The sequence below is a fragment of the Mesoplodon mirus genome, assembly GCF_964341445.2.
Source record: "Mesoplodon mirus genome assembly, chromosome: 10".
NCBI lineage: Eukaryota > Metazoa > Chordata > Mammalia > Artiodactyla > Ziphiidae > Mesoplodon > Mesoplodon mirus.
This window is the reverse complement of record NC_138986.1, coordinates 70711945-70734773: the sequence shown is the minus strand read 5'-3', so window position 1 is coordinate 70734773 and position 22829 is coordinate 70711945. Positions and strand designations below refer to the sequence as shown.

At 38.8% G+C, this 22829-nt stretch overlaps 1 protein-coding gene across 1 annotated transcript in view; it reads right to left on the bottom strand.

Moving 5' to 3' along the window:
- Positions 1-13461: 13461 nt before the first annotated feature.
- Positions 13462-22829, bottom strand: part of TBX18 (T-box transcription factor 18) — a 31842-nt gene continuing 22474 nt past the window's right edge. The window contains exons 7-8 of the mRNA XM_082633962.1: positions 18279-18373; positions 13462-16428 (exon numbers count right to left, since the gene is read on the bottom strand). Of these exons, the coding sequence (XP_082490088.1) occupies positions 15704-16428; positions 18279-18373 (820 nt within the window). The 3' untranslated portion in view covers positions 13462-15703. The remainder of the gene's footprint in view (positions 16429-18278; positions 18374-22829) is intronic.

Genomic DNA, 22829 nt, shown 5'->3' with positions numbered 1-22829 from the left:
CCAGTCAGATACAGAGATTCTATAACATGTTTTAAGTAACTTATAGTCGATCATATTTCAAAGATCTGAGGACATGTAACTTTTTTTCACATTTTTAACATCTTCCAAACAGAAATACTTCTTCGAATTGATGGCATCTTATAGTCGCTGTAGCCAGGCAGCAGCTACGATGAAATCATTGTTGTCTGCATGCAGTGTGTCCATTCAGTCATACTGGTCTTATTTTAATCAGTTTCTTTGAGTGTTTTTTTTTTTTTAAGAATTATTTTTAAAAATATTTATTTTGCTGCACTAGGTCTTTGTTGCAGCATGTGAGATGCTTAGTTGTGGCACACAGGGTCTTGCAGTTGCAGCATGCAGGCTCTTAGTTCCGGCATGTGGGATCTAGTTCCCTGTCCAGGGATCGAACCCAGGCCCCTGGCATTGGGAGCACAGAGTCTTAACCACTGGACCACCAGGGAAGTCCCTCTTTGAGTTCTTTGCACTGTTTGTACAACTAGGGCTGAGTTTAACTGCAAAATAAAACGTCTCTAAGAAGATTACATAAGGATACTGTGTTGAAACAAAAGGCTATTGTGAGCCCCCAAGCCGGTTCTGCAGGCACATCAGGCCCTGGACCCTCTCCATCTGCTCATGCCAGTGGTGCAGGAAGAACTAGGCGAAGAGCTTCAAGGCCACATCATCGCTGTCGAATTGGAAGGCCATGGACAGAGAAGAAGATACATTCTTTGTAGGAATGTCATCTCCATGATGTCTGAAACTTGCCTTGGAGCCTTCCAAAGGAGGTGGACAGGTCTATCTACACCTACAATTTGGGAGTGACAGCTTATATAATGTTCATTTCAGAGAGTGCAGTGTGGTTGACAGGGTCTTGCTGCTCCGGCTGGGTGTCAGGCCTGTGCCTCAGAGGTGAAAGAGCCAAGTACAGGATATTGGTCCACCAGAGACCTCTTGGCTCCACGTAATATCAAACTGCATAAGCTCTCCCAGAGAATCTCCATCTTAACAGTAAGATCCAGCTCCACTCAATCAATGACCAGCAAGCTACAGTGCTAGACACCCATTGACAAACAACTAGCAAGACAGGAACACAAACCCACGCATTAGCAGAGAGGCTGCTTAAAATCATAATAAGGTCACAGACACCCCAAAACACACTAGAAAGAGAAGATCCAGACTCATCCACCAGAACACAGGCACAAGTCCCCTCCACCAGGAAGCCTACACAACACACTGAACCAACCTTACCCACTGGGGGCAGACAGCAAAAACAATGGGAACTACGAACCTGCAGCCTGTGAGAAGGAGACCCCAAACACAGTAAGTTAAGCAAAATGAGAGGCAGAGAAACACACAGCAGATGAAGGAGCAAGGTAAAAACCCACCAGGCCAAACAAATGAAGAGGAAATAGGCAGTCTACCTGAAAAAGAATTCAGAATAATGATAGTAAAGATGATCCAAAATCTTGGAAATAAAATGGAGAAAATACAAGAAACGTTTAACAAGGACCTAGAAGGACTAAAGAGCAAAAAAACAATGATGAACAACACAATAAATGAAATTAAAAATTCTCTAGAAGAAATCAATAACAGAATAATTGAGGGAGAAGAACGGATAAGTGACGTAGAAGATAAAATAGTGGAAATAACTACTGCAGAGCAGAAAAAAGAAAAAAGAATGAAAAGAATTGAAGACAGTCTCAGAGACCTCTGGGGAAACATTAAATGCACCAACATTCAAATTATAGGGGTCCAAGAAGAAGAAGAGAAAAAGAAAGGGACTGAGAAAATATTTGAAGAGATTATAGTTGAAAACTTCCCTAATATGGGAAAGGAAATAGTGAATCAAGTCCAGGAAGTGCAGAGAGTCCCATACAGGATTAATCCAAGGAGAAACATGCCAAGACACACATTGATCAAACTATCAAACATTAAATACAAAGAAAAATATTAAAAGCAGCAAGGGAAAAACAACAAATAACATACAAGGGAATCCCCATAAGGTTAACAGCTGATCTTTCAGCAGAAACTCTGCAAGCCAGAAGGGAGTAGCAGAACATATTTAAAGTGATGAAAGGGAAAAACCTACAACCAAGATTACTCTACCCAGTAAGGATCTCATTCAGATTTGACAGAGAAATAAAAACCTTTACAGACAAGCAAAAGCTAAGAGAATTCAGCACCACGAAACCAGCTTTACAACAAATGCTAAAGGAACTTCTCTGGGCAGGAAACACAAGAGAAAGAAAAGACGTACAATAACAAACCCAAAACAATTAAGAAAATGGTAATAGGAACATACATATTGATAATTACCTTAAATGTAAATGGATTAAATGCTCCCACCAAAAGACACAGACTGGCTGAATGGATACAAAAACAAGACCCATATATATGCTGTCTACAAGAGAACCACTTCAGACTTAGGGACACATACAGACTGAAAGTGAGGGGATGGAAAAAGATATTCCATGCAAATGGAAATCAAAGGAAAGCTGGAGTAGCAATTCTCATATCAGATAAAATAAACTTTAAAATAAAGACTATTACAAGAGACAAAGAACGACACTACATAATGATCAAGGGATCAATCCAAGAAGAAGATATAACAATTGTAAATATTTATGCACCCAACATAAAAGCACCTCAATACATGAGGCAAATGCTGACAGCCATAAAAGGGGCAATCGACAGTAACAAAATCATAGTAGGGGACTTTAACACCTCACTTTCACCAATGGACAGATGATCCAAAATGATAACAAATAAGGAAACACAAGATTTAAATGATACATTAAACAAGGCTGACTTAATTGATATTTATAGGATATTCCATCCAAAAACAACACAATGCACTTTCTTCTCAAGTGCTAATGGAACTTTCTCCAGAATAGATCATATCTTGGGTCACAAATCAAGCCTTGGTAAATTTAAGAAAATTGAAATCATATCAAGTATCTTTTCTGACAACAATGCTCTGAGACTAAAATAGAACTAAAAATAGAACTATCATACTTCCTAGCAATCCCACTACTGGGCATATACCCTGAGAGGACCATAATTCAAAAAGAGTCATGTATCACAATGTTCATTGCAGCTCTCTTTACAATAGCCAGGACATGGAAGAAACCTAAGTGTCCATCAGCAGTTGAATGGATAAAGAAGATGTGGCACATATATACAATGGAATATTACTCAGCCATAAAAAGAAATGAAATTGAGTTATTTGTAGTGAGGTGGTTGGACCTAGAGTCTGTCATACAGAGTGAAGTAAGTCAGAAAGAGAAAAACAGATACCATAGGCTAACACATATATATGGAATCTGAAAAAAAAAAAAAAAAAAGGTTCTGAAGAACCTAGGGGCAGGACATGAATAAAGACACAGAAGTAGAGAATGGACTTGAGGACGTGGGGAGGGGGAAGGGTAAGCTGGGACAAAGTGAGAGGGTGGCATGGACTTATATACACTAGCAAATGTAAAATAGATAGCTAGTGGGAAGCAGCCAAATAGCACAGGGAGATTAGATCAATGCTTGTCACCACCTACAGGGGTGGGATAGGGAGAGTGGGAGGGAGATGCAAGAGGGAGGAGATATGGGGATATATGTATATGTATAGCTGATTCACTTTGTTATAAAGCAGAAACTAACACACCATTGTAAAGCATTTATACTCCAATAAAGATGTTTTAAAAAAAAGCTATGGTGCTCATAAAATCATCGAGAGAGAGAGGAAGATGGGGCATAAATTGATATTAGTGAAGTCATCATTGGAGGAAAGAGGTCAAGTCCACCGTCTCTTACAAAGCAACATCTAAGTGCTTTATGGAACTCAACAAACAGAAAAAGCCACCTTCTAGTTTGCTGGAGACATGTACAAAACAATATCCTATTGCATGCCAAACAATGCAGTGGGAGGCAGAAGAAACTGCAAAGCAACAAGAGACTGGTGTGATTGATTCATGTGTTGCCCAGGACGATGGATAAGGCCTTGTGTCAAGTTGAACTGGCATCTTTTGCTCTTCCTTAGTGGTTCAAAAAAATGACGACACATGTTAGATTCCAAAAAATTCAATGTGTAAGTAAATACATAGGCAGAGAGTCATGACGAACTGTGCCCTCAGCCTATTTTGGACCCCAGTGATACACTCCTAAGAGACATCTTTATCTTTGGTAAATAATAAGTTGTTCCCTGTTCTCCCTTCTAACGTAGGAAATGCTTAGGTAAATTTATATATTTACATTTTTAAATGACTGTTTTAAAATGTGAATCACTTGATTTTTTATAGGTGAGCAATGTTCAATTACAGAAATGATGAAATTTCCCTGTGCCCTCTTGCCCATAAACAAAATTAATCTTCCCTTCTCCTTTACTTAAGGTCTAATAGCAACGACCATAGAGATTTGCAAAATAATATTGATAGGCTGTTTTAATTGCCAGGAGAATCAAATGCCTGCTAGTTAGATGACAGATAAGACTCAAACACATGCCATTTGCATTTTTGTATCAGGCTCATTTGTGTATCAGGCTTATGTTTTCAATACCATACTCTGGCAGTTGCACAGGAAACATTCCCCATCCTTTCTTAGTAAAGCAATTTCACAAATACACTTGGCTCATGGAAATGAGGAACTTGGGAAACCAGTGCCACTCATGTTATATGTGGAGCCGCAGTATAGTGTGTCCTGTACACAAATGTGTGTGTTTAAGTTTTAACCTTAAAACTTAAAATCAAGAATCAAACGTTCCTTTCTTCAATCACATTTCTCCTAGTCTATGCTCTCATAGCACCCTGGATGCCCTTTTCATGGAGAACACTTATGCCATAGTGATTTTATATTTATTTGTTATTATTTGATTATGTCTGTTTCCTCTGCTAGATCATACACACTATGTGTGCAAGGCAGCTGTGTCTTATTCCAATACTTAGTATTCCAATGTCTAGAATGAGACCTGATTCATAAATGATGTTCAATAAATATTTGTTAAAGATTGAAAGAATGAACACACAAATGATTGTGAGATTTATTTTCTAAAAGCTACGAGGATTATTTTTAGTCTTTCTTACCGAATTAGTACAGTGTTATGAATGTACTAGCATTATGCTTTAAAATATTTTTACTTTAGTAAAATATACATAACATAAAATATACCATTTTAAAGAGTACACTTCTACAGAATTAAATATATTCACATTGTGTAACTAACACCACTGTCCATCTCCAGAACAATTTCATTTTCCCAAACTGAAATTCTGTATCATTAAACACTTACTCCCCCTTCCTCTCTTCCCCAGTCCATGGCAACCACCAGTCTATTTTGTGTCGCTTTGAATTTAACTACCCTAGATATTTCGTATAAATGAAATCATACAAGATTTGCCTTTTTGTGTCTGGCTTATTTCACTCAGCATAATGCTTTCAAGGTTCATCCATGTTGTAGCATGTACCAGCATTTCATTCCTTTTAAGGCTGAATAATATTCCATTGTATGTATAGACCACACCTTGTTTATCTGCTCACTTGTTAATGGACACTGGGATCACTTTTGGCTATGTGTGAATAATGCTGCTGTGAACATGGCTGTACACATATTCATTCAAGTCCCTGCTTTCAACTCTTTCGGATATATATTTAGAAGTGAGATAGCTGGATCATATGGGAATTCTATTTTTAATTTTTTAAGGAGCCACCATACCTTTTTCCACAGTGGCTGCACCATTGCCACCTGCAATGCATAAGGGTTCCAATTTCTTCGCATCCTCACCAACCTGTTCTTTTTTTAAATGATATCCATCCTGTTGGGTATGAAGTAATATCTCATTGTGATTTGCATTTGCATTTCCTAATGATTAGTGACACTGAGTGTCTTTTCATGTGGTTATTGGACATTTGTATATCTGCTTTGGAGAAATGCCTATTCAAGTCCTTTGCCCATTTTTAAAGTAGGTTGCTTTTTTAATTTGTTGCTGTTGTTGTCAAGTTGTAGGAGTTCTTTATATATTCCAGATATTAATCCCTTATCAGATATATGATCTGCAAACATTTTCTCCCATGTTTTCACTCTGTTGATAGTGTCCTTTGATGCACAAACATTTTAATTTTGATGAAGTCCAATTTATCTATTTCATCTTTTGTTGCCTCACATTATGTTTTGTAACACAGGGATTACTGCGAAAACAAATCTGGGATCAGATGAATTTGAGTTCAAATCCTGATTTTGTTCCTTTCCAGCTGGATGGCCCTGGCTAGGTGAGACCCTTATTTTGCTTCAGTTTGCTTATTTATAAAATTGTACTAAATAATACTTGTTAAGATTTTAAAAATTAAAACACGTAAAGGAGCTTTGGGATCACAATTCATGTTAAAAGATTTTCAGGCAGTGACGCCAACCATCATAATATTTAAATTTGAAGCTGGTGCAGTTTTCCTTGAGCCAATACAGCAAGATCAGTGAACTTTGGCATGAGGTCAACTTTTCCATCAAGAAACAAATTGAGGGCTTCCCTGGTGGCGCAGTGGTTGAGAATCTGCCTGCCAATGCAGGGGACACGGGTTCAAGCCCTGGTCTGGGAAGATCCCACATGCCGCGGAGCAACTAGGCCCGTGAGCCACAATTGCTGAGCCTGCGCGTCTGGAGCCTGTGCTCCGCAACAAGAGAGGCCGTGATAGTGAGAGGCCCGCGCACCGCGATGAAGAGTGGCCCCCACTTGCCACAACTAGAGAAAGCCCTCGCACAGAAACGAAGACCCAACACAGCCATAAATAAATTAAAAAAAAAAAAAGAAACAAATTGATACAATTCTTCTCCACTCTATCTTCACTATCTCCACATATTTGCTCCCTTTTTTAAGAGGCGTAGAAAAAATAATTTTCTCAGATGAAAGCTTGACTTCAGAAATAATTTCCCATAGCATTTTGACATTTTGTACACATATTTCCAGGGGGATCATAAGAGGAAAAGCTGACCATTTCATTTTTCCTCTTTTCAATCCCTTAAATTGAAGTAAACTTAAATTAATTACACAATGAGGCCATTAGTCAGCTGTGGCTCTAAGGTCATCTATGTAAGCAAACCCAAATCTAAGTCTGCAAATGCTTCAAGGTTCCAAAATCAAATTCCTAGGGACAGCCAATCAAACAGCTGACTAGGCTAGGCTGTAAGCTAATAGTCAAGGAGTAATTCCCTCCCTTTGCTTTGCTTTGGAGTTTATAAAAGTCTGACCCCAAGGTCCTGTCTGTGGAGTGCTCCTAACCACTTCGGTTTAGCACTGCCAGGTTAGAACTCATTTTCACTCAGATAAACTCTTAAAACACTTAATATGCTTCAGTTTATCTTTTAACAACTCTAAAATTTAACCAAGACTTTCCCACTGGCTTCAAGCCAGCTCTGAATTCCTTAGCTACCCATCCAAGGTAGGGGCTGTTCCCTGGGAAGCTGGTGAAAAGAGGGAGGAAAGCTGTGGTGAAGGGTTTGTTTTGGGGATTATTCCTGCCAACCAACTGCTTCCCCTAGCAGGAGTTTCGGTCATGCAGAATCAGCAAGGAACACTTTTTTCCCCTTTTTTCTCTTCCCTTCCCTCCCAGTCAGGCTTTCCCCTCAGTCATTATTTTTGCCCCAATCTCCTTCCTTCCATTCTGTCAGATGCTCTTTAGGCAACAGTAAACAGGCTGAACCCCAGTTTGTCACCTGATGGCCCAGTGATTGTGGGCAAGTCCTCAACTTTTGTGAGCTCCAGTTTCCTCACCTATAAATTGAGGATCAAAACACCTCACAGGAGTGTTGTAAAGACTACATGGAATAATGTATGTGATTATGCAGTATGTTCTACAAAATGCTATGCAAACGCTAGTCATTTTTTAATATCTCATATGAGGAATATTTTGCATCACTTTTTCCCCATCTTCCGCTAGGAGGAATTGTCTTCTTAATTCATTTAATGGGGGTAAGGCGAGAGAAAGAATCACATTCACTAATAAATGATTATCTGGGCTTTAATCAAGGGAAGAGGATGACAACCTTTCATCCTGTAATTCACCAGTGGGTACTGCACAGAGAGAGTAAAAAGCAGAGCAAGGAGAAAGGAGCCAGGGCATCCAAGTCTCCTCAGCCAGGAAGAGAACCACCGATACCAGCAACTGTCTTTCCTGCTTCAGAATTAATAACCGCTCTTCCCAAAACAAGCCTTGTCAAAGAGAATTACAATGTGTATGGGGCCTCCCTGGTGGCGCAGTGGTTGAGAGTCCGCCTGCCGATGCAGGGGATGCGGGTTCGTGCCCCGGTCTGGGAGGATCCCATATGCCGCGGAGCGGCTGGGCCCGTGGGCCGTGGCCGCTGGGCCTGCGCGTCCGGAGCCTGTGCTCCGCAGCGGGAGAGGCCACAGCAGTGAGAGGCCCGCATACCGCAAAAAGAAAAAAAAAAAAAAAAAAAAAAAAGAGAATTACAATGTGTAAATGCCCCCGAAAGGACTCTCTTGGCTTCTACCTGATAGAAGGGAAATGACCTGAGGCCTGGGTCGTCGCCAAATGACTGTGCAACCAGCCCAGTCATGTGGAGGACAGAGGAGAACTGTATAGGTGCTCAATAAACATGTATATCATGGATGGGTGGCCAGGCAGAGTCTTGTAGCCTACTCAGTTTTCAGTGATGGTACAGTCACCACCTACTGGTAGTAACTCTCCAGAATTATCATCCACACAGTGGGGTGAACTGCATATTGGGGAAGATTTATTCTCCCTATTGCCCATTATCCACACTTCTCTTAGGACGTGCATTGCTTTCTGTTTCACAGAGTTTTCTAGAGCTTCGCTGTTCAACGTGGTAGCCACTAGCCACATGTGGTTTTTTTTTTAATTTAAATTCGAAATAACTAATATTCAATAAAGTTAAAAATTCATTCCCTGAATCACACTAGCCTCATTTTGAAGTGCTCAGTAGCCATATGTGGCTACAAGGGACCTGCCATGATGTTTAATCATTCCTTAGTCCCTAAAGCCAGGGACTACTGGAACTTTGTAACATTCCTTGATAGAAATGACTTTTGAAATTGTCTTTATCATTAATTAGTAAGAGCTTCTATTCTCTTTGAAAAACATACAGTTCAACTAATCTTCCCTTGAAATTCATTTAGGCAAATCAAGAAAAAGAAATCTGCAAATCTCTGCAATCCATTTTACCAAATACCTTTAAGAACAATATGCAGGAGTTTTCCAAAAACCTAAACAAATAAGGTTTCCCTTCCTGTAATTAATAGGGAAATATCTACTACAGTTCTGTAAACAGAGCCAAACTGAAACAATTGCATTTAAATGATGTTAGGGTTTCCAAAGAAAACCACGGAACAAACTCAGAATTAGGCGATAATGCATCCCTGTTGTAACCTGGCATAGGAGCACGCATTTTGCAGTGACCATCTGGGATATGTAATATCATAATAAGTGCAAGGGCACCAGCTCACAGAGAAGCCAAGAGGCAACACTTTTTTCCTGCCAACTGTGATATGTTACAGTATGATGTTTTCTTCCCTAGGAAACCAGCATTTCAACTTTTACAGGGTATTTGAAGACACCAAAATTTTTTTCACTGCAATACCTCAAATGTCTAAAATAATGCCAATGTAGATGCTCAATAAATAAATATTTATTTATTTATTTTTGCGGTACGCGGGCCTCTCACTGTTGTGGCCTCTCCTGTTGTGGAGCACAGGCTCCAGACGCGCAGGCTCAGTAGCCACGGCTCACGGGCATAGCCGCTCCACGGCATGTGGGATCTTCCCGGACCGGGGCACGAACCCGTGTCCCCTGCATCAGCAGGCAGACTCTCAACCACTGCGCCACCAGGGAAGCCCAATAAATATTTATTGATTGAATAAATACTGAAAGTGCCAGCCTTTTTCTATGGTAATAAAAACTTCATGATGCTTTGGGATCTTTTCACTTTCCTTTGAAGACACTTAAGTATGTATAATTATTTACCCAAGGACATTTCAGGTGTGTTGGGAGGAGGTGTAATTTATCAAGTACTATTAAATTTATACACCCAAAGAGCACGCTAAAATGCACTTCTGTTACTACTACTTCTACTAAGAATGTGAAAAGACAGATTTAAAAATTTCATCAAAATGTCTTGGCCCACATAACAAAAGTACAAGCAACAAAAGAAAGAAATAGATAAATTGAGTCTCTTCAAAATTAACAACTTTTGTGAGGCAAAGGACATGAACAATAAAGTTAAAACACAGCCCACCAAATGGGAGAAAATATTTGCAAGAAATATATCTGATGAGACTTGTATCCAGGATATATAAAGAACTCTTACACCTCAATAATTAAAGGACAACCCAATTAAAGGTGGGTGACGGATCTGAACAGACATTTCTGTAAAGAAGATATACAGGAAAAGATGCTCAACATCTTCAGTCATCAGGAAAATGAAAATCAAAAACACAATGAGATATCACTCACACCCACTAGGATGGCTATACTCAAAAAGACTGATAATAACAACTGTTAGTAAGGATATGGAAAAATCAGAACCTTCACACATTGCTGGTAAAAATGTGTAATGGTGCAATGACTTGGGAAGACAGTCTGGAAGTTCCACAAAATATTACGACAGGATCCAGTAATTTCATTCCTAGGCATATACTCAACAGAAATGAAAACATATGTCCACACAAAAACATGTATGCCAGTGTTTTTACCAGCATTATTCCTAACAGCCAAAAAATGAAAACAATCCAAATGTCCATCAATGAATGGATAAATAAAATGTAGTGTATACCTACAATGGACTATTATTCAGCAAGAAAATGAAATTAAATACCAATACATGCTACAACATGAATGAACCTTGAAAGCATTATGCTAAGTGAAAGAAGCCAGTCACAAATGACCACATATTGTATGATTCCATTTACATGAGAAGCCCAAAATAGGCAAATCTATAGACAGAAAGTAGATTAGTGGTTGCCTAGGACTTTGCTTTAAAGAAAGAGTAGAGGGAAAAGGGGCGACTTAATGGGCATGGAGTTTTCTGCAGGGTGATGAAAATGCTCTAAAATTGATTGTGGTGATGGTTACACAACTCTTATTACACTAAAAACCACTGAATTGTTCACTTTAAACAGGTGAATTGTATGGTTTGTGAATTATATCTCAATAAAGCTGTTATTTGGAAAAATGTCTTTGCTTTATTATTAAGTTATTCTAGTGACCTGATTAATATAATTTTAAAAAATTTAAATTATCAAATATTTTCAAATTAATATAGTTTTAAAATATTATTTTAAAATTCATATAATTTTTTAAATGAACAAAGGATTGGTATGTTGATCCAGCCTTGTGCAAACTCAATGCATTGCAGAGTAATCAACTTTTTTATATTTTGTATCTGAGTCTCAGCATGAATAAAACCCTTCAAAAAGACAAATTCATGTTTTTTTCTCAGTTAAGATTTAAATGAATTTTGAATGGCTTGGAATGATCTCTAAATATTTTACTAGATGCCATAATTATTTCACTTATTTCCAAAGTGAAACAATTTTATGCCATGCCATTAAGAGCATAATGAAAAGGAAATTTTATTAACATCTTTTTCTGTTCACTATAAAGTAGCAAATACATAATTAAGTGCAGCTTCCTTCAAATACTAATATATAAAAGTATGTCTTATATATTATAACTAAATAAAGCACAGTTCTATTTTATAAAAACTCTAAGTAGTCCAATAAATTTTAAATAATCCTGGTGGTGTAATGTTCTTTATAAAGATAGATATATATCTAAAATAGTTTTATAAAAACATACCTTTTGGAAATATATATATACAAATATATGTACATATCTCCCAAAGATATATTTTTATAAAGCTATTTTCCTACGATCAAGGTGAATATTATTTATTCACTAAGGTCATATGAAGTTGAAACTGAAAGGAATAGCACAGATTCTCATCCCAGACACTTCCTTCACATATAAAAAATCTGAGATCTAAAGTGGTTACCTTTTGTCCAAAATCATGTTTGGGAAACCCATTGTTTGAAACTAAGTTCCCTATTCTCAAGAAAGTGATGATCTCACCATAACAAAATTCCAAAAACAGAAAATTCATCATTTGAAAATCTATCAGCATGTAGATGGATACTAAGTTTATAAACATCTGTTGGATGTTTCTATACTTGAAAAAATATATATACATATATATATTTGTTCATTTCCATCACTGATATTGTTCTCAAGTTTTAAGCTCCTAGAACGCCATAATCACATGTCTACTTAACTGTTCACATGTTCAACCTCACCTACTGTTTATCTGAGCACATATTTTAAGGAATGATGATCAATGAGATTAAAACACAATATGGTAATAATTTAATAAAATGACTTAATTACCAATGGAAGGCTTAAGAAAATCTCCATGCAGATGAGTCAGTAAACTCCCCACGAGGAAACCCAGCAGAGTTACACTTTGAAATAAAGGATTCTTTACAAACCTGTCTAATTAAAGACAGCATTGGCATAGCATCCACCAACTCTGCCATGACCCCTGAAAGAAACTCATGAAATTAAATAATGGCTGGTGTAATGGCTTTACACCAGGATTGATTAGTGATCTCTTTTCTTGCACCTTCTCCTTCGCATTCATATTTTCCCAGAACTTCCCTGCTCCAAAAATTACTCCTTTCTCTTAATCAAACCTCCAGCTATCTCTAAAACTTCTGTTTATCTATTTCATACTAAGGTGTGAGTTGCTAATAGGTTTAAATCTAGGGAGTGAGGTCTCAAGAGGAATTCACATTTTAAAAGTGAGGTGCATTTTGCTCAAAATTCCACTAATATAAAGAGTGAGTGTGATCCTTTGCTATATCAGCAACACTGTGCCCCAACCTTCTCTGGGGGCCACCAAAGTCTCCTGACCCCCTACATTCCAGAAATCAGGGGTCAGCAAGTGGGTGCCCTGCTTGTGAAAATCTGGTGACCTCTGGGAGGGAGCTTGTATGGAAGCAAGTGTTAATTTTCAAAATGTGACTGGTTGTGATAGCAGCAACCTCACCTCATCACAATGTCCCTTGGAATGTTTTCTGAGTAAGGGGTCTAAAAGTGATCTGTCATCACTGGTCAGTGGTACAAGCAGCTCATTCTTATATCCTTGCCCTTCCCCCCCGGACCCGAAACAAAACATCCCACTCTGCCCTCCTCTTCTCACATTTGAATTTTCACGTGTTCAACATTTGTCAGGTCTTCGCCTTCAATGACATGGTCAAGGCACCAAGAAATTATATTGAACACATCAAAAACGAATACCAGGCCCATTTCCCCATGCCTTGGAATCATAAGCTACAAAATTTGTGTTTGGAGTATGCATGTGTGGGCCTATTCTTGGAACAACATTTATAGACACTTCAAATGATTCCCCTCCAAAGCCATAAAAGGGTTTAGTAACACACTTTAATATATAATTTCTTAAGCATTTTTTAATAAAATACAGATATATAATTATAATTATCAATGCCTGTATGTCATTTAATATAATGATAAAAGGCTAGTCTTTGAAGTGACATGGTGATTAATATTTACAGTAAAGCCTAAAGGAAACAGCATTTGTACAATATTGCTAAATCGAAAAGAAAAGATTAATTAAAAATGCTACTTGTATTGTGGTATCATCTCAAATCACAAAGAGCAAAAAGGAAGATTCTCATCTTATTAATGCATATAGGTATAGATCATTACTTTCTATGTTTTCTCCAGATGGAAAACTCTCTTGTTCTCCTTAAATTATACCAAGCACTGAGGCTGGGAAGTACTCATAATAAGGACTTTTCCCAAATCTTTGTCAAGTTATTAATACCATACACAAACATCTTATGTAGATCTACCTATTGGATATATGTCATGTGCCTTCATGCTAATTTTAAATTTAAAGATCAATACTAATTGGACAAACTGTTAGAGAACCCATGAGGAAATTTATCAGTATATATAAACAGAGTCACAGTCTGTGCAAATACTGTTTAAATAGTAATCTCCCTCAATATGTAACAGCCATGCTGTTTTAAAGTAAAGAAGCAAACCAGGAGTTTCGCCCTAGCCCCATCTAACCTAGGGATGGGTTAAAGCCATTCTGTTTAGCACTGAAACACGCTGCTTTCGCTTGGCAAATATATGAAATGTATTGAGTCAATGGACAGACACATGATTTTACCCTCAATAGACATATGGTAATGCTCTTCACCTTGCATTCTTAGCCTTTCTTATTCATCTCATTATGTGCTATCAAAGTTACTACATGCTTCGAAACCCTGTATACATTGTTTTAGGGGTTTTTAAAAAATAATGCTGTTTTCTTTTTTTTTTTTTCAGTTTCAAGGTTAAAAATGATGTTGAGGTTAAAAGTTTTACAGCTCCTTTATCATAATTGGTATCTTCCTCCTTAGTCTTCCAAGAGGAACTTTATAGTAATGGGCTTTGGCCTTTGCACTGCAACCCCCAAACGACAGATTGCTGGAGATAACCCCCTGAAATTCCTTACAGCATTATTTAACACCATGAAGGCCTAGAATCTATCTGTTTTGAGAAAGACTTCAGACCAAGGGACAAGGTTCAGGAGGGGGGAAGGTTTCAATTTGTAGGAGTTATGAGACATAAATAAGTAGCACAAATGCCTTTTTCCCTTACTTATAGACCATGGGTCAGGAATCTCAAAGCAAGGTGAAACAAAATCCTGAATTAAAAAAAAACAAAACACTATAAAAACCTAAGGGATAGCTAAAAATATTATTCTTCTTGATTTAAAAAGCTAGACATTTCTCATTGGAATCAAAGAATTTGAGGTGGATTTATTTTCTTTTAGCCATTCCAGTCATATCACATATTCCTTCCCTGGTGAAAACTGGAATTTAAAAATGTCTATAGGACATTCTTTAATAGTCTACTTGATACTAAATAAAATGCGCAAACAATCCAAAATACTGGAAATTTATTCTCTGCAGATGAATAAATACCTCTTACATGTCCAATAGAAAGTGAAAAAAATCACAAGCCTTTCCATTTTCCTTAAGAAAGTAACTATTATGGATTATGAATTTTTATAGGACCAAAGTCACCTAATACCTGTGATAAATAAGAGCAAGTAGGAGCACAAAAGCTAATCCTTCATGATTACAAATACCTCAGTACTATTACTAAGACTTCTACTGACTTAGGTTCTCACATTGTGCCCAAGAATAACAGAAATCACAAGATTCTGTGTGCTGGTTACTGCTGGTTATCAACCCTCAAGTAGGAAACTGTGTAGAGCATTTTCCTGATAAATTAAGTTATACGTCTTAGTCTGGTTAGTGTCATTGCCAAGTTTTAAGTTTGCTGTTTGGTTTTTTAAAAAGTATGAGAACTTTGGTTAAACACACTACATTTATGCCAATACTCTGTGTAACTAGGGGGAAAATAGAGGGAGGATGTGGTTTTGTAGGCTGCAAAACTCCACATGCCATATACAGTATACATATGTACCAAAGATAATTACAATCTCACCATGAGAAAGTCAAAAAAACTCAGTGAGCCTTCATTTTCTATTATATGTACATTTTACAAGCTGCTGCTAAGTTTCTTTTCATATTGCTTTCCAAAAAGAAAAGACAAGGAAAACGAAGAAAGAATATACATTAGCCAGATTCCAATGTAGTTTAACTTAAAGGCTTCATCAGACCATATGTGCAGACACTTGAGATGATGAGAGAGTTAAGCTTCCTAGGGTCCTAGAATCAAAGAAACTCTGCTGACCCCCACTGCTAAGCAGGTGCACTCCTTCCACGGGGGGCAACATCTGCCGATCCGTCATGGTCCCACTCGGTGAGGACCCCAAGAAACTTCCTTGGGAAGAAACAATTTTCTCAGGACTGGCAGCCAGTTTGGGGGATGTGGAGAAGTTATATCCATACAAGGCACAGGGGCTGTGTAACCTGAACGTGTTATAGGAACCCTGGTGTGTCTGGTTAGCAGCAAAGGCGTTGCTGGGGGGTGAAGGCATGATGTACTGGAGCTGGGGGGACATCCCGGAAATCTGCATGGACAAGCTGGTCTGTGGGCAGCTGAAGGTGTCCCCATCCGTGCCGCCCATGGACATGTTCACCGAGGTGCTGCCGCTCACGCCCACGTAGGAGGGAGTCCTGGGAGGGGCGAAGGTCTCGCCCGTCTGATTGGTGAGCCTATTGTAGGTCTCGGCCAAGGACGTGCTGTATCGGTTGAGGGTTAGGCTAGAGCGGGCACATGCGGAGTAGTCAGCCGGGGCCAGACTACACAGCTGGCTGGTGTTGGGTCCCAGATGGAAGGCTGGAGACGAGCAAGGGGAGCCGGACAGAAGATGAGGGTGGGTGGCCGCAACGCCATTCCCAGAACCTTGGAGTAAGGTGGAGGAACCTGTATTTCCTACAAAAGAAATTGAAATGTAAAGAGCATCTTTCCCCTTCAACTGTGTACACATGAGCTAGACGGACTTGTTACAAGGGGTGGGTACAAAGACGAAAAGGAGATGGACTCCGCTCTCAGGAATTGTAATTTAATTGAATTCAGACTGAAATATTTTAAACATAGATCCTCTCAATATTTTCAAGGAAATTATCTCCCCAAGGAGTGATTTTTTTTCCCCAGAAGATATTAGGACACTATCACATAGAATTTTCACATTTTCTCCCTCAATTAGCTTTCTCAAAGTTTTCTCATTTTTAAATAATAAACACTACAAATACTGACTTTCCTGGCAACTTTAGAAAATATAAATTTCATCTTACTCTGTATCTTGTTCCAAAAGTTCCATCACCTCACTTCTACCCAACTTTTACTCTTTCTTTCAGCAGAGCTTCCTCTGGAGCAATATATTTTCTTGCAAGAAAAAAGAAGGAATTCAAAGAAAAGAGCCAAATTGGTCAAAGACACATCCTGCCTCAAACAAACTTGCAAATTCCCACGGCAAGCTTGTGTGCATCGATGACTGTACCACTCAGGGCTACTGAAATAAGGCAACGGTCTAGAACTTTTTTTTTGTTTTTTTTGGAGTATAGTTGCTTTACAATGTTGTGTTAGTTTCTGCTGTACAACGAAGTGAATCAGCTACATGTATACATATCTCATTTCCAAACAGAAAATGGTTTGGTGAATCACATGAATCACAAGAGCAGAGGTCCAGCAAATAAACAGTCCTGTGAAATAGAGAGGGGGGTTAACCCTGCATCCAATCAATAACAGTGGTGGCGGCTGACTCCCCCCTCTGGATTTGCTGACAGATTGATGTTTGCAACTTGACGGAACTTAGGGAGAGAAGAGAATTCCAATGGGTTGGATAGGTTGTAAAACCTTCATTGCTCTAGTGACAGTGTTTTATATAGCTTCTCAAAATAATCTAAAAAGCCCAATCTGCCCAATGATAATTATCTAAAACCCAGCAATGCTAAATTCTCAACGGGGCGCTGGGCAGGATCAGACGTAAAATGCCTGAGTGCAGGTGTGGGCCCGAGTCCTACCTACCAAGTAGAGGAGGAAGTGTCATCCCTTTCCGTGCTGCTCCCTCTGAGGAAACACCAGCCCTGGGCTAGTAGGAGATACTCAAAGGGGAGCTCAGGGAAGGTTGCCTCAGTGTGCCTGACCCTTCTCATCATAAATACAAGAGAACCCTGCCTAGAGGCAATTCTGCTGAAGGAAGAGGAAGCTGGCAAGAAAGGGTGAACTGGGACCAGCATCAGCAATTATCTGTGAAGTACGCCTGGTACCAAGGCCAACTAGTCTACCTCTAATTTTAAGGAGAGATTTAGGGTAAAGTAAAGGTTATGAAATATACAAACAGCCAAAAACATCCAAGACTTAACCTTTGACCACAACGGCCATTTTCCTGCCCCATCCCCATACCAGACAGAAAAGAGAGGGATCGTGTAATGGGAGGATGTTGGTAATGAGGTCGCCATTATAGAGGACAAGCAATGACTTGTGCAGTTTTCAGTGCCTGAGCATCTAGGCAGGACCTGGCTGTATACGTGACCCAGGAGACTATTTTTTTTTCTTTTTTTGTTTTTAAGACTTTTTTTTTGATGTGGGCCATTTTTAAAGTCTTTATTGAATTTGTTACACTATTGCTTCTGGTTTATGTTTCGGTCTTTTGGCCAGGAGGCATGTGGGATCTTAGCTCCCAGCCCAGGGATTGAAACTGCACCCCCTGCATTGGAAGGTGAAGTCTTAACCACTGGACCACCAGGGAAGTCCCTGACCCAGGAGACTTTGTGATTTACCTTGCTTGGGAATTCCAGGTATATCTTCAAAGGTGAGGGTCCGTAGTGAAGGTCTCCAGAATGCATATGACTCCACAAGGGCTTCCAAACCCATTCTAAATGGAAGGGTCAGGATGAGGGTGAACACAAGAAGCCCAGTTAGGAGCGGTTGGAGTTTTCACCCATAATAAGCAGCTCAGAAAACACCACTGGTGTTGACAGTGGCCCCCCACATTGGCAGGTGAGGAGCTTGGCACAAACAGAAAAAAAAATGGTTCAGAGATGAGCTACCATTCTGTCACCAGGAGCACAAGAGGACGGAAACCACCCAGGATGTCCTGTTAATGTTCTCAGAAAACTTAGCTGATCTCAGGGGATAAAAAGCTGTACCCTTGTACTAGGAAGTTGGGGTGAAGAGAGTCCATCCTAGCTGCTGTGAGTCCAAGGCTTTGCTGTGATCTGGAGCTCATCCTCTCTCCCTGTTACACCACTCTCCCTCTGATGCGGAGAGCTCTGCCACAAAAGCACGCCCTGTAAAGAGGCGCTTCTATCCATCATTCGGTGCCTCAGCAGCCAGCTGAGAAGAGTACTCATCCTAAGAAAACTGACTTCTCTCTCAGAGGCATGATCACCACACCCAGGGAAGCCAGGGTGGGCTCTGGGGAAGAGGGGGCAGCCCTGGCTTCTCAACCCGACCTGCAGGATGACCACAGGAAGGGGATCTCACAGGGCGCTCCAGGATATGGAGCTAGTATCAGCATCAGACATTATTTTAAAGCCCCTACATACACTTAATGAATGGACACTTAGAGAGACAGGATAACTTCATTATGGGCTACTTACATGGATATATGTATGTTTTAAAACAAGGGTGACTACTCTAAATACATAATAAATGTATGTATCTCCTACCGTAAGTGATTCAGATATCACTGCCATACATCAGATAACGAAGTCCTCCAGGTCATAGAAATGAGGCCCTTCACTCAACTTGCCCATTCTCAAGGCCTCACCACTATTTCCTCAACCATCTCAGTGCTAAGCAATTTGTTAATCTAGGTAACATTGTGCTTTTCATGAAATATATAGCTCCACTGTAGGAAATGCCTGATTCCTGAGTATCAAACAGCACACGAACATCTCTTGTGATTGTCAGATACAGTTTCATTTAATACAGATAATCTGTATTTAATGCTGATATTAAAGACAGGGTCTATCTTTAATAGCTTAGACTCCACGTGCTACTTTCCCTCCATCCCCAAGTCATGAGCTATGAACTAAGACTAGAGAAAACCCCCTCACAGAGTCACACCCCCTATACAACATGGCGAGAGCTCTCCAAAGACCCATGGTAAGCGACCTGTGCGTGCAGATAAAACCATCTTCCCCTGCTTGCCCTGGGCTGCCCTGAGCATGAAGGACAGAGTCTGGCTTCGGATGGAATCAGTGTGCCCCAGAAAGAGGACTATTTTGTGGTAAGGACACTGGATTGGAGATCAGGAGGACTGGGCTGTGACTACAACCCACTAACCTTGAGTAGATGTTTGAAGCTCCCTGGACTGCAGTTTCCCACAAAGTGAGGATTGGAATACAAAGCTTTAAACCCTCTCCTAGCTCTAAAGTTGTTTACCACTAAGTGATTTTTTTCCAAATGAGACATGTTATCTGTGTCTGACTACAAACCAGATCCAAGACCACTCTACTCAGCAATATTTTATGTACATTAAAGTATTGATTGGGGAGAAGTTTGGCAGACTGGTCAGTCCCACATAACAAAGCCCCACATAACATGCAGGTTTCATTTAATATTCAACTTATGAATGCTGGGTGCTGTTTAGCTGATGACTCTATTTTTAGCTTGCACTCAATTTTTATGACTTTCTAGAAACAAGCTTTTTTAAGCTTAAGAAGTTAGGACACAGTTTTGTATAAACTGCTTTGTTAAACCACATAGATGAGTTTTCATAATTGTAGTTATAAATATTCAGGATACCAAAGTAGTCCTGGAGTGATCTCAAGGGGAATTTACAAAGAGGTAATTCATGAGCATCTATGGGACCTAGAAATTTATTAGCTGTGGAGATGAGCATCAGTGCATTATTTGCTTTAGCAGTATAAACTTTATGATGCTTCAAATACAAACCCACAGACCAAATTTTTAGGGAGAAGTTATTGATCCTCACAAATATATAACCCTAAGCTTTAAAGGGATGCTCTGAAAGTGACAGATCTACATGTGATCTGATTTGGATCTATTGATATTTTTCTTGAAGCTGTTGTTTCACACTGCAAGTTCTAGAAAGGATTTCAGATATTTTGCAGGAAACAGTTATAAAATATTTATTAGCTGAATCTGCACTTTTTAAAAAAAAAGCCTTCATTTTCTCCAGTAATGGAGACTTTTCCCATCTAGTTAAAGAAAAGATAAAAGACACCTCCTGCAGGAGTGTAGCCAAGATGGTAATTTATACAAGATGCTTTTGAACAATTTCCACATTTTATCACCTCACTAATTTATGCTATCAAATGGCCAAGTTTATTTAGTAAAATGGTTATGTTTTTCCTGAAGTATTTAAAGAGAAGAAATTTTTGTACCTTCCTGAGTAAAACATTTTATAGGGTCAACCCTAAGGCCTAACTGAAGAATGAAACTATTCTCAGCACATAAATTCTCCTTCACGTAACAAATGTCTTGCAGGAGAGCTTTTAAGGGCTGAAGCTACTGATTCCTATAAAATAGGCTGCAGAACCATAAATAGCCAGGAAGGTATAATTTTTAATTAAATTGTTTTATAAAGTTTTAAAAAATCACAAGTCCAAGTTTCTTTCTTGTCCTGCATAATTTGTTTATTTCATGTCTAGGGAAAAATAAAAACAGAATGTGTATTAAAAAGCAGTAACAACAGTGCAAGAAAACTGGGGGTATTAAAGAAATATTTTGAATTTTTTCTCATGGGCTTTTTTCTCTATTAATATATGAAAACATATCACCCCTCCCCCAAGTCCTCAGCACCAACGGACCTACCTGGTCTTACAGATAACTTTTTTTTTTAAGGAAAATAATACATAAGTTAGAAATCTTTAAAGCTGACCAAATTCTCTCTTTTCATTATAAGTGTCTTTTGCATTTATCAGTAGAAAATGTTAAAATCAGATTTTTTTAAAACTGGGAATACTGATTCATAGATATTTAGCATTCCAAATGGGCACTGAAGAGCTTTTCTATGATAAGCAGAAGTCATTTAAATGAGAAAAAAAGTGAAAGTATTCATTTCACTAACAAGAAAGCTATGTATAAGTTCAACATGTTTTTCCTATACTAAGATATTGTTTAAACATTTGGAGTAAAATAAAAATTTAAAATTTTAACAACCTTTAAAAAGTGTTAAAACATAATTTATTATTTTTTGCATGTCCATTAAAAACTTTAAAAGGTTTAGAGTCAGGCAATAAACAGTAGCAAGCACCATGGATGCCATGCTTATATACTCCTGAAACAGCCAAAGGGAAGAAAAAATTTCTATCAAACCTAGCATTGGGCTTCCCTGATGGCGCAGTGGTTGAGAGTCCGCCTGCCGATGCAGGGGAAACGGGTTCGTGCCCCGGTCTGGGAAGATCCCACATGCCGCGGAGCGGCTGGGCCCCTGAGCCATGGCTGCTGAGCCTGCGCATCTGGAGCCTGTGCTCCGCAACGGGAGAGGCCACAACAGTGAGAGGCCCGCGTACCGAAAAAAAAAAAAAAAAAAAAAACACCCTAGCATTTGACCTCATGGTATCAAACAAGAGACTCAGTGGTTTATTTTCACCAATGCCTCTGAGTTTTTTTCACTGATCAAATTTTTTAAAACTAATGTCTTTTCATTGTGTTGACTTATCTAGAATTCTTCCTGAAACCTTGTAATATGTATCTTATCATCTCACTTCTACTTAAAGGCTTATCCACTATGACTACTACCCAAAATACACCTTTAAAAATATGTTTAAAGTTATTGCTTCAAAAACGAACTGACAGTAATGTGCAACATGATAAATATAATGAACACTGCTGTATGTTATAGAGGAAAGTTATTAAGAGGGGAAATCTTAAGAGTTCTCAACACAAGGAAAAAAATTGTTTTTCTATTTCTTTAATTTTGTATCTATATGAGATGATGGATGTTCACTAAACTTATTGAGGTCATCATTTCATGATGTATGTAAGTCAAATCATTATGCAGTACACCTTAAATTTAGGCATGCTGTATGTCAATTGCATCTCAATAAAAGTGGAAGAAAAAAAAAAAAGACTGCGTACAAGCCATGTGACCCCCGCCCAATGTCAACAGCAGTGAAGTCTTTGCTAGAGCCATCCTACAGGAGAGCCTGGACTTAGTTCCTGGCTGTATAGTCTCAAGCCTAAATGCTGCCCCCCTGGAGTTTCAGTGAGTTTTAATAAATTTATTCTCTGCTTTGCAAAAAAAAAAAAAAAAAGAACTGAAAGAAATGCAAGGGTCGAAAATAGATAAATACTCTTCTGCTATAACCAAAACCACAAGAAGATTCCATCATAGTATTTGGCAAGGTAGAAAAGGA